Source organism: Sorex araneus, chromosome 1, assembly GCF_027595985.1.
Source record: "Sorex araneus isolate mSorAra2 chromosome 1, mSorAra2.pri, whole genome shotgun sequence".
Lineage (NCBI taxonomy): Eukaryota > Metazoa > Chordata > Mammalia > Eulipotyphla > Soricidae > Sorex > Sorex araneus.
The window spans coordinates 150597418-150610280 of NC_073302.1; the positions used below are offsets into that span (position 1 = coordinate 150597418).

The 12863-nt window shown below is 39.6% G+C and overlaps 1 protein-coding gene across 1 annotated transcript in view; it reads left to right on the plus strand.

The window, feature by feature from the left end:
• Positions 1–12863, plus strand: part of FCHO2 (FCH and mu domain containing endocytic adaptor 2) — a 92358-nt gene that overhangs the window by 24286 nt on the left and 55209 nt on the right. The window contains exons 6-8 of the mRNA XM_055140384.1: positions 3490–3594; positions 10188–10286; positions 11207–11303. Of these exons, the coding sequence (XP_054996359.1) occupies positions 3490–3594; positions 10188–10286; positions 11207–11303 (301 nt within the window). The remainder of the gene's footprint in view (positions 1–3489; positions 3595–10187; positions 10287–11206; positions 11304–12863) is intronic.

Sequence of the window (12863 nt, forward strand, 5' to 3'; positions counted from 1 at the left end):
AGGACTGTATTTCATCATGCTCTCTTTCAAGAGCAACCTCATGTTGAAGATGTAAACTCCATCCCTCTGAGTGTTAGTAATTTACCTAAGTGAAACAGGTAGGTTGCAAGATAACTTTTGCCTGGCTAATAGATTAGCAGTTACATAAAAAGGAATGATTTCTCTATTCCAGTGACATATTTACAGAACATTTTTATAACATACTGAAATATTTTTTGATATAGGGTGTAGAATGAGGTGAAAGTTTTTTGAAGCAAGACTTTGATATATTTGGTATATTTTGAGAGCATAAATACTTAAAGATAACTTCAAAATTTCTGTTGAGGATGATATCGCTGACTTGGAACACATTTATGTAGTATTGTGGTAAACCACAACCCTTTCCTCCAATTGCATTTTAATTGAGACTTTTAGTCCCCCTCCCCCCACTTTCAAAAACAGTTTAAACTAACCATTCACTTGTTTGATGTGGTACATCTCATTTAGGAGTAAGCCATAGGGATTAATAGTTTTAAGTCTTAAGGGGTTTGAAATACCATTAAAATCAAATTATAACTATATTGCAATGAAAAAACTACACAGATATGTATATGGGTAAATACTAGAAAAGAATATGGATAAATAAAACAGCTGATGGAATTGGGATAATGTAGTTCTGTTAATTTTTTTTAAAGTTGAATCACCGTGTGATACATAGCTTCAAAGCTGTTCGTGGTTGGGTTTCAGTCATACAGTGATCCAGCACCATTTCCTGCCACCAGTGTCCCCTGTTTCCTTCCACCACCACCTCCCTAGCTTCCGCTGTGACAGAAATGTCTGTCTGTCTGTCTGTCTCTCTTTCTCCCCGCCCCCCCCCATTTGCAATACTGTTATAAAGGTTATTTATGTGTATCTACCTCATTTCAGTACTCAGTTCTTCTCCAGATTGATTATTTCCAACTATCATTGTCATGGTGGTCCCTTCTCTGTCCTAACTTCACTTCCCCACTCCCTCATCAAGCTTCCTACCATAGAGTCCTCCTGGTCCTTGTTTCTATTGTCTTTGGGTATTATTCTCATACTATGCTGTTTTATATTTTGCAAATGAGTGCAGTCATTCTGTGTATGTCGGTCTTCCTCTGATTCTTTTCACTCAACATGATACTTTAATATCAGTTAAAAATTTGGGGCAGGAGAGCTAGTACAGTGGGTAAGGTGTTTTTCTTGCACGTGACTGACCTGGTTTGATCCCCGGCATTCCATGTGGTTCCCCTGAGCACTGCCAGGAGTAATTCCTAAATGTAGAGCAAGGAGTAACCCCTGAGCATTGTCAGGTATCGCCTCAAAATAAAACAACAAAAATTGAGAGGAAAAAATTGAGGCACAGTAAGTTCACAGTTTTAAAATATCCTCTTCCAGATGCATCGATTATGAATGAAACATGCAATGGGAAAACTTAAGAGGGTCCATAAAGAAAAATATTAATCATTGTGACTCAGAAATGGAACAGGAGCCAGAACCCTCTGTAGACTTTGTTCAGGCTTATTGAACTTAAGCCCCAAATTTATCAAATTTAGTAAAATTTATCTCTTAAGTTGTAAAAGACACTAAATCGTCCTCACTTGAGTTGCAGTTCAAGGATCTCCACTAGCTGTGCCAAAAGTAGATAAAGGACCAAACATGATAACCTCTCAGTATCTGCATTGCAAACCATAATGCCCCCAAATAGAGAGAGAGTATGGGGAATATTGTCTGCCATGGAGGCAGTGGGAAGGTGGGAAAGGTGGGGATATGCTGGAGATATTGTGGTAGGGAATGTGCACTGGTGGAGGGATGGGTGTTTGATCATTGTGTGATTGTAACTCAGACATAAAAGCTTGTAATTATATCAGTAAATCAAATCAGTGAATCAATAAAATTAAAAAAAAAAAGGATCTCCACTAGCTGTGGGAAGCTGAAGCTAGAAAGAGAAATCTTGAACTGCTGGTAGGGGTTAAAGCTTTATTGGAAGCTGAGAGTTTAGGGAAAAGATTCTTGCTGGAAACAAGCTGGTGATTGAATCTAGAGCCTCAGACACACATAGCAAGTGTTCTCCCACTGAGATACAGCCTGGACTCTTGTTTGTTTTGATGTGGGGACCACACTCAGTGGTGCTCAGGGCCAAACGCAGGGCCTGGTACATTCAAGACAAGTGCTCTACCCAGAGCACATCCCAGTTCTTGTGATCTCAGCCTGTGCAATGCCAGGGATCCAACTCAGATCATCCACATGCTAGGCAACTGCTCTACTGCTGAACCAGCTCCATGGCCAGTGTCCAGTGTTCTTTTTCTTTTTTTTTTTTTTGGTTTTTGGGTCACACCTGGCAATGCACAGGGGTTACTCCTGGCTCTGCACTCAGGAATCACCCCCGGTGGTGCTCAGGGGACCATATGGGATGCTGGGATTTGAACCCGGGTCGGCCGCGTGCAAGGCAAACGCCCTACCCGCTATGCTATCACTCCAGCCCCTGTCCAGTGTTCTTAAAGGGAAGTAATTAGGGGACCGGAGAGAAGGCTCACACTTGTGGGATGCATGCCACTTTGATCTCTGGGACTGCAAGCCCTCCTAGTACTTGCCAGGTGGAGAAGCACCCTAGTGCCCGCATAGCACCACACTCACAAGAGCATGGACCATTCAGATGTCACTGCTGGGGCACATACTGCCAGGGTTGGCCCCAGTGACCACAGCTTCTCCAGGGATGTGGTGGTGGTTCTTACTGTGATGCTGGGAGTGCTCAGAGTGTATTCTTGACTCCGTGCTCAGAAGCATGTCCAGCCTGTAGTTCTCGTGACTGCTGTCAGGGACCCTCGACCTATTACGGTGTGTAAGTTCCAGTGCACCGTGGCCAAGTGTGTGTGAGCACTGCAGCTAAGGATGCTGTGACCTCCAGTGAGCACCACGGCCGGAGAGGAGCGGATTGCTGAGGCCAGCTGAGTGACCCTGTCTGGCTAACCACCTCTCAAACCTGAGAGCTGTAATATGCAGGAGCCCCACAGCTGAAAGAAGACAACCCCCCAAAGCACCTTGTACCACCAGATTCGGGGGCCCCCAGTAAGTACTGCAGCTCAGACTGCAGAGTACAGCAGCCATTTTTGTGTCAGTGCAACAGAAAATATTTGGTAAGGAAACTTGGGAAAAGTATTGAAGTTGGTTACATTGAATTCATTGTAGCCTCATTTCTTTTTTTTTTTTTTTCTTTTTGCTTTTCGGGTCAAACACGCAACGCACAGGGGTTACTCCTGGCTCTACATTCAGAAATTACTCCGGGTGATGCTCGGGGACCATATGGGATGCTGGGAATTGAACTCGGCTCGGCCGCATGCAAGGCAAATGCCCTACCCGCTGTGCTATTGCTCTAGCCCCTATAGCCTCATTTCTTAAAATGCTTATATTTTATTGTGACTTGTATCAGAAAAAGAAAAAAAAATAAGTCATTTGTATGGTTCAAAATGTTTTATTGTTTTGTTATAGGCAGCTGTTAAATCGAAGAAAGCGACAGATACCTATAAACTTTATGTGGAAAAATACGCATTAGCAAAAGCTGATTTTGAACAGAAAATGACAGAAACAGCTCAGGTTGGTATTTAAAAAAAAATGGAGATGCTGTGGTTTACAATGCTATTAATGACAGGCCTTCATGAGTACATTCCAGTACCACACCAGCAGAATGACCCCCGTCAACCTTCCCTGGCCCGAATCCCATCACTAGGTTGTCACTTTTATCATTTCGTCCAGTGCAGCCTGGTGCCGCTTCCGTAGGGGGTGCTGGGCTTGGGGTGGGACATGGCAGTGCTGGGGACCAACCTCGAGGTCTAATACAGTGCAGGTAAGAACCTCTGTCTCTTTGGAGCTTTTAAGCCTTTAAATTAAAACAGGTTTTAAAGAAACCTTGGTACATCTACACAATGGAATACTATGCAGCTGTTAGGAGAGATGTTCACTGTAGCACTGTCATCTCATTGCTCATTGATTTGCTCGAGCGGGAACCAGTAACGTCTCCATTGTGAGACTTGTTACTGTTTTTTGGCATATTGAATACGTGACGGGTAGCTTGCTAGGCTCTGCCATACGGACGAGATACTCTCGGTAGCTTGCCGGGCTCTCCAAGAGGGGCAGAGGAATCGAACCCGGGTAGGCCGCATGTAAGGCACATGCCCTGCCACTGTGCTATTGCGATGAAGTAATGAAATTTGCATATAAGTAGATGGACATGGAGAGTATCATGCTAAATGAAATGAGTCAGAAAGAGAGGGACAGACATAGAATGACTGCACACTCATTTGTGGGATATAAAATAACAATATGAGACTAACACTTAAGGATAGAGAGAGAAGGGTCAGGAGGATTGCTCCATGGTTGGAAGCCTGCCTCATGTGCTGGGGGAGAAGGCAGCTGGGATGAAAAAGGGACCACTAAGTCAATGGTGGTTGGAGGGATCGCTTGGGATTGGAGATATGTGCTGAAAGTAGACTAAGGACCAAACATGATTGCCTCTCAGTATCTGTATTGCAAACCATAATGCCCAAAAGTAGAGAAAGAGTAAGAAGGATGGTGCCAGCCATAGAAGCACAGGGTGGGGTCGGAGGGCAGCGATGGGAGGGATACTGGAGACATTGGTGGTGGAAAATGTACACTGGTGGAGAGTCAGGTGTTCGATCATTTTACGACTGAAAATCAAAAGCTTTGTAACTGTATCTCACAGTAATTCAATTTAAAAACAGGTTTTGTGTACTGGATAAGGAGTACTTATTTTTATGACACGTAGTTTTTTGTTATTAGAGTGTAAAATGCACAGGGTTGATGGTTTAGTAATATTGCTTTAAAATTACCCATTTTGTTTTCTGGATTGAGGACCAAATTGTAGTAACTATATCATAAGCAGTTGATTCAGGTAGATCAAAAAAGTCTTTTAAAGAGAATTGGGGGAAATAAGGACATTGGCAAATGATAAAAACAATGCTTGTTGGTTGTTATCTTTGTTAGCTGATTGTTAGTTTCGAAAAATTGATTTCTGCCTAAGGAGAAAACTTAGAAATGACTCAGTGCTGAGGATATAGTGTTAAACAAAACAATTAAAAAAAAATTCTGCACGTATAGAACTTCCAATTTAGTCAGAGAACACAGACAGTAAAAACGTGTCTGTCTCCCATATGCTTAAGATGAATCGTTCTCAGCCTGAATAGATGGCCCAGGTTTAAAATGGGCCTTTTATGACTCATACCTGAACTCTCCTTAGTAACCATTTCATCTACTATAGCCTGAGTTTGACTTATTGTATCAGTGAGGAAAGATTGGATATAGAAGCTGAGGTGCCAGGTGAGCTATAAAAAAAAAAAAATCTCAGTAGCAAATATTTATTATGCTACTTGTTAATCATAAATTGATGAGTTGGCTCAACTCTAGCTGTTTTGCATCACCTTCTCCCTGATATGAGGCTAGGAGGAATCCCTTCCTAGAACATTGATCTTAGTCTTTATATCTGAGGGCCCAGAACTGTGGTCAGAACACAGTAACTCTTTCTGTTTGTATTGTGTATGTTCTCCCATGAAAATGTGATGTCTATGAGAGAGGGATTGGTTTGCTTTCTGCTGTTTTATTGGCACTTAAAACTGTTCTCAGCTCATGCTAGGTACTCTGTAAGTATAAAAAAGATCTTTATGAGTCTTAAAATGTCAGTCTAACTAGAGGGCAAAAAAATTGAAGCCTTGGGGTAAAAGAATTTAGAATTTACTTGGTTATTTAGGTTTTATTCCTTTGGGTTGGATGTAAACATGGATAAAAGTGTGAGACTTCTCACATAAATTTTGTTTTTGTTTGGGGCCACACCCAGAAATGCTCCTGGCTCTGTGCTCAGGGACCACTCCTGGCAAGGTTAAAGGGACCATCTAGAGTGCTGAAGATTGACCTCTGGTCGTTGCATGCAAGGCACCTGCCCTACCTGCTGATTATTGCTCTGGCCACCTCCTGTAAATTTTTTCACTGTCAGTTAATGACACTTAAAAACTTGAAATATGAGATTTTTATTTTATTTTAAACAAAGAAATTGCAAGATTTAGTTAGACAATACTCTCAGATTAAAGATTAAAATGAAATTTTTGCTTGCTTTGGGGCCACGTTTTGGGGTGCTGAAGTATCACTTCTGAGCTTGTGCTCGGGAATCGGTCCTGGCAGATCTCTCTGTGGTGCTGGGATCAACCCCTGATCCCTGTGTGCAGAGCCTAGTACCGTCTCCCTGGTCCAGATTATATCTTTAGTGGCTAAGATTTTCACTTTTTTTTTTGCTTTTTGGGTCACACCTGGTGATGCGATGCACAGGGGTTACTCCTGGCTCTGCACACAGGAATTACTCCTGGTGGTGCTTGGGGGACCATATGGGATGCTGGGAATCAAACCCGGGTCGGCCATGTGAAAAGCAAACACCCTACCTGCTCTGCTATTGCTCCAGCCCAGATTTTCACTTTTTTAAAAGAAATATAGCAATATATATTAAGACTACAAATTTCAAGATGTAAGGAAGAACATTTAACTCATTGGTTTAGGAAAGTTAACATGCTTATATTCAAACACTTGAGACTGTATTCCCATTGCTAACTTGGCTTGTACTTACTGATTTTAAATAATGGAGGTACTTAGAATCTCTTCATCAAAAAGTCAGAACATTTTCTTTATATACTATGTCTGAATGAAGTCATCCTTTGCTTATCTTTCTCTTTATTACTTTTCTTAGCTTGGCACTCTCTAGTTCATCTGTCTTATAGTAAAGGACACAATGACATCTTTTAAAATAGATGATTAAGGGGCTGGAGCAATAGCACAGCGGGTAGGGCGTTTGCCTTGCATGTGGCCGACCCGGGTTCGACTCCCAGCATCCCATATGGTCCCCTGAGCACCACCAGGAGTAAGTCCTGAGTGTAAAGCCAGGAGTAATCCCTGCACATTGCTGGGTGTGACCCAAAAAGCAAAAAAAAACAAAAAACAAAAAACCCATAAAATAGCTGATTAACATTCCATTGAGTATATAGACCACAGCTTTAAAAAAAATTATATTTTGTGTTTTGGGCCATCCCCGGCAGTGCTCAAGGCTTTTACCTGGCTCTGTGCTCAGGGATCACTCCTGGCAAGGTTTGGGGTGCCATATGGGGTGCCGGTGTGCAAGGCAAGCGCCTTACCAGCTGTATTATTTTTCCAGCTCCGTACTGCAGCTTTTTTTTTTTTTTAAATTTATTTATTTTTAATTAGAGAATCACCATGACGGTACAGTTACAGATTTATACACTTTTGTGCTTATACTTCCCTCATACAAAGTTTGGAACCCATCCCTTCACCAGTGCCCATTCTCCACCACCCGTAAACCCAGTGTCCCTCCCACCCTCCCCAATCCCATCTCCCCCCCACCCCACCCTGCCACTGTGGCAAGGCATTCCCTTCTGTTTTCTCTCTCTAATTAGCTGTTGTGGTTTGCAATAAAGGTGTTGAGTGGCCGCTGTGCTCAGTCTCTAGCCCTCATTCAGCCCGCAACTCCCTTCCCCCACATGGCCTTCGACTACAATGTAGTTGGTGATCGCTTCTCTGAGTTGACCTTTCCCCGGAACGTGAGGCCAGCCTCGAAGCCATGGAGTCAACCTCCTGGTACTTATTTCTACAGTTCTTGGGTGTTAGTCTCCCACTCTGTTATTCTATATACCATAGATGAGTGCAATCTTTCTATGTCTGTCTCTCTCTTTCTGACTCATTTCACTCAGCATGAAACTTTTCATGCCCATCCACTTAACTGCAAAATTCTTGACCTCCTTTTTTCTAACAGCTGCATAGTATTCCATTGTATAGATGTACCAAAGTTTCCTCAACCAGTCATCCGTTCTGGGGCATTCGGGTTTTTTCCAGATTCTGGCTATTGTAAACAGTGTGCAGCTTTTTTTTTTTTTAATCCCCCCGGGGTTGTTGCGTTTAAATAATCTCCAATGAGGACAAACCCTTGGACTGTTATGTCAAAACTGAGGTTATAAAGGACAGTATAGCGAATGGAAATAGTCCAAGGAGCAGTGGAAAAGTGGTATTGGCGTTTTGCGGACGGGGGTGGTTTGGTAAATTTGTACTTCAAAAAAAATAAACACAGATAATTTTTTTTTTCTTTTTGGGTCACACCTGGCGATGCGCAGGGGTTATTCCTGGCTCTATACTCAGGAATTACCCCTGGCAGTGCTCAGGGGACCATATGGGATGCTGGGAATTGAACCCGGGTCGGCTGCGTGCAAGGCAAACGCCCTACCCGCTGTGCTATCGCTCCAGCCCCAAACACAGATAATTTTTATACCAATGTTAAAAAAAATCCAGCATTTTTTTCAAAATTGCATGAATCTTTTCTGAGGTTTTTGTATGTTCTCATGCTTTACGATACTTCTATATAATTATTATAGAATATGTATTTGGTATCATTTCAGAAAAAATGGGAAGATAACATAGTTTTTTGGAATTTAGACTTGCTCATACAAAGTTAGTGATTGGATTTAGATTTTTCTATATGAGAAAATATCTTGTGTATTTAATTGTTGGAATTTAAGGTGAGAGTGACTTCAGTATAAGCATAAGTAGAATCGTGCTCCTGTAGTAAAAGAGATTAGAATTTACTTGAGTATTTAATTTTTTTCCCTTTGTGTTGAACATAAACATATATTCTCAGTTACTGAAATTAATTCTGGCTCTTGAGCTGGGGATGTGAGATGTGACTCGGCAACCAAGCTTTACATGGGACCAGGGTTCTGTCCCAGACACTGCCAAAAAAAAAAAAAATATGGCAAAACACATTTTGGGTCTTAAATTACAGTGTTCTTTGACTTAGTCAGTTACAAGGGCTCTTTTATTTCTCATTAATAAAACTGACACAAATTTTGGACTCTTAATGTTCAGACCTTTTCCACAAATATAAATATCATCATTTGGCCTAGTGATTTCTGATCATGTAATTCAATGCTTTTGAAATTTGGATATTAAAAAAGGAATGATGAAATTTAATTTGATTAACCAGTTTGGCCAAAAATGTGTAATCAGATTTGTGCTGTAGAAATGACAAATGTATTTTGTTTGAAAATGACTAGTTTAGCATTTCCCAGATGCTATTTTAATGAATATTTTTATTCTGTGAAATATTATTAGATATTCAGAGAAGAAGTAAAATAGAACAAAGAGTTTTGTGGTCAAAGAAACTTGGAAAATACTGGGTTAAGCTGAGTGAGACAAGTTTTCTTATTTTAGTATTCTAGTTTTTGGTATGTTTTTTTGAAAAGCCAAATGTAGTAAATGGCGTTCTTCCTGGGGAATGAATAAACAGAATGACCTGGGAATTTTTTCCGAGTAACGTTTTTCTCTCTCTCAGCCCCTCCATCATGTTATAGTGGAGGATTTATGTATTTTTGTAGTTAAAATATGTTTCCTGGGTTTTCTGAAGCATTCCCATTTTCAGTTGAAAACTGCTAAGATAGAATATACAAGACTTTCCCAAATTTCTTTGACCATAAACTTCCTATTTGGTAGATTATCTACTAACATTTCAGGAAGTGAATATGAGTTTGAAAGTTTGTGAACAAGGCCATAAAGTCTTCAGATCTTTAAAAAGTAAACTCCTTTTTTGGTTTTATTTTATTTTGGGGACACACCCGGCAGTCCTCAGGAATTACTCCTGGAGGTGCTTGGGAACCATAGGGATACTAGATATTGAACCGGGTTGGCCGCATGCAAGGCATGCACCTGTCCTGCTGTATTATCTCTCCAGCCCTTAAATAAAACTTTTTAGTTTATATTTATATTACACTTCTAAAAATAAAAGGGTTGGAGAGAGAATACAGTTTTTCAGCTTTCAAAAGTTGAAAGATGTTTGTGACTCTATTATTTTCTGCATCTTGTAGTTTTTTGACCATCCCTTATGTTTCAAATGCTGAAAAGGTTTGTTTTTCCTAGAAAGTGGCATAGCAAAAAACATTAATTTCTTCCTTAGTCTTACATTTTAGTGAGTGTGTTAGATACATTTGTCAAGAAGCATTGTTAAATGTTGCATAATTAAGGATTTTTTTCCTAAATTTGACTAGCTATATTAGATGATTGCTGAAAAAAAAGTCTTTTGATTTTTCTCTGTGTGTTTGTGTATGTATTTAACTTTTGTACTTGCTACCCAGAAATTTCAAGATATTGAAGAAACTCATCTCATTCACATAAAGGAAATTATAGGATCTTTGTCTAATGCCATAAAGGAAATTCATTTGCAAATAGGCCAGGTAAGCTTTTCACTTTCGTTGAGCTGACTCCTGAAGATTTTTGTTGTTGTTCATTTATGACATTTAAAAAAATTTAAAACTTAGGCTTGGGGAAGAAAATACAAAACTCAGATGATAAATTATTTCAGATAAAGAATATATGCTAGTTAAATATATTAATAGTATTATTTTTAATTTAGAAGATCTACATCATTAAGTTGTAGAAATTGTGCTTATGAATTTTTCAAAAGTGCTTAAGCTTTTTTTTTTCTTTTTGGGTCATACCCAGTGATGTTTCAGCGGTTACTCCTGACTGTGCACTCAGGAATTACTCTTGGCAGTGCTTGGGGGTCCATATGGAATGCTGGGAATCGAACCTGGGTCGGCAGTGTGCAAGGCAAACGCCCTACCTGCTGTGCTATCTCTTCAACCCCTGAGGCTTTTGTTTTTCATTTGGGGTGTATTGAAACAAGTAGAAAATGGTGAAGTCTGTTATTCTTTATTATTTGGGATCTAAAGCTGTTTTCACTGTCTGTATGTCTTCTTTATCATAAGAATTACCTGTAGGTAATAGTGGTGGCCGGATTGGTCTTAGAGTATTGAATGCCTGTAACAAATCATCATGAACAACTTCGTATAAACCACAGTGTTTATTTGTGCATGTGTGGGGGAGAAAGGTTCCTGAAGCACTCAAAGATGGGGATAGGAAGTGAAGCTGCCTTGATTTCTTAGGCAGTGATAACACATCTTAAGGCACTCACATGTGGTGCTTTAGTACCCATACATCTCCTGATACTTTAGCCTCATGTTAGTTAAGTGAGTTTTCAAGAGGCTCAGTCCAAAACCGAAATATTTTGGCCTACTGAATTTTCTTTGTGTAAGTTTTGTTTGAAATATAGTAAGAATATTTATTTTAAAAGTCTTCTTTATCATTTTTATAGGTCCATGAAGAATTTATAAATAACATGGCTAATACTACAGTTGAAAGCTTGATTCAAAAACTTGCGGAGTCAAAAGGCACGGGGAAGGAAAGACCTGGTAAGATGTCGATGAACTCTATAGGGAAATATTTTGTCTAGTGATGACTGTTCTGCCATTAAATCATTAAATCCTAGAATTGCAGAATGAAAAAGTCTATAAAATCTTAGATGTCATTTTTGTCCTGTGGTATGTTGGTTGAAGATTTTTTTTTTGACTGTCCATGGTTACTGGAAATGTTCATTATAACCTTTACTAAATCAATATATTGCAGCTTACACTTTTGAAAATAAAATGATCAGAAGATATTTAATAAGGGAAAGAAAGAGTGGGGTGGGCTGGAGAGATAGTACAGCAGGTAGGGCGCTAGCCTTGCTTGCGGCCATTCTGGGTTCGATCTCCCACATCCCATAGTCCCCTGAGCACCACCAGGAGGATTCCTGGAGTTAGTCCTGAGCGTTGTTAACTTTGGCTTCTAAAACAAAACAAAATTTGTTTTGTTTTGAGAGTGGGTGAGAAGATTGAGTTGTCAGCATTGAGACCAGTATATTGATAATAGTAACTTTAAAACATTAATGGTGGTGCTGCAGTTGGTGTTAATTAACCCACATCCAAGTGGGACATGCCAGTTAATAGTTTTTTTCTATTTTCATTCACAAATGTATTTATTGAATGATTATGGTATTTCATATGCATTTTTAGATACTGAGGCATGGGCGTATATTAGTAAAAAATTAATACCAGGGTTCAGATAGTACAGTGGATAGGCTGCTTGCACTGTGCGTGACCGTCCCAGATATATACATCCCTGGCATCCAGTATGGTCTCCTGAGCACAGCTAGGAGTCATTCCTAAGAGCAGAGCTGGAAGGAACCTGACCATCACTGAGTGTGATCCCTGACAAAACAAACAAAAAAATTAATACCAGAGTCTTGGTTCCCATTTTATGAGCAAGTGATTATTGTTATCCTGAATCTAGCTATTAATCAGGGTGTTTTCAGTATGCCAGATGTAATAAGTGGCCCATTCTCTTCCCCTTCATGGCAACCTCGCTGTCTTCCAGTATTTTGATCTATTAGTTGTTCTGTGTTTTTGTGAAGTATATTTTTATAGGTAAAAAGAATTTGGATCAATAAAAAGTGTTAGAATATGATTTGGAATTTTTAAAAAATGGTTAAATGATTTGTAGAGAAATCTGGGCACCACAGAACACACTTCCTTTTTCTTCCCACATTTCATTAATTTTCACTTCGTACTTACTGAGTCTTGATTTCACATCTTACTGATTCAGTACTTTTTGCACCTTTCTATTCTTTCTGCACCCACCTGATTAATAGCCTATTAGCAATTTTTCAGACACTGGCACAGTAAAGATATTTCTAATGCATTTTATATGTTAAAACAGATTCATATTTTTATTATATAATTATTAACATAGAACTGTCGTCTTAATAAAATTTGAACTTTTCATATTAGACAAAGTAAAATTTAGACTCTGGACTTGGTTTCAAAAGCCTGGCATGATCTGGCTGTGATAAGTCTTTTTAGTCTTTCTCTGATGACATGCTTATGTTTCCCATACATGACCTCTTTTTGTGGTTTGGTGTTTTAGTTGCCCTT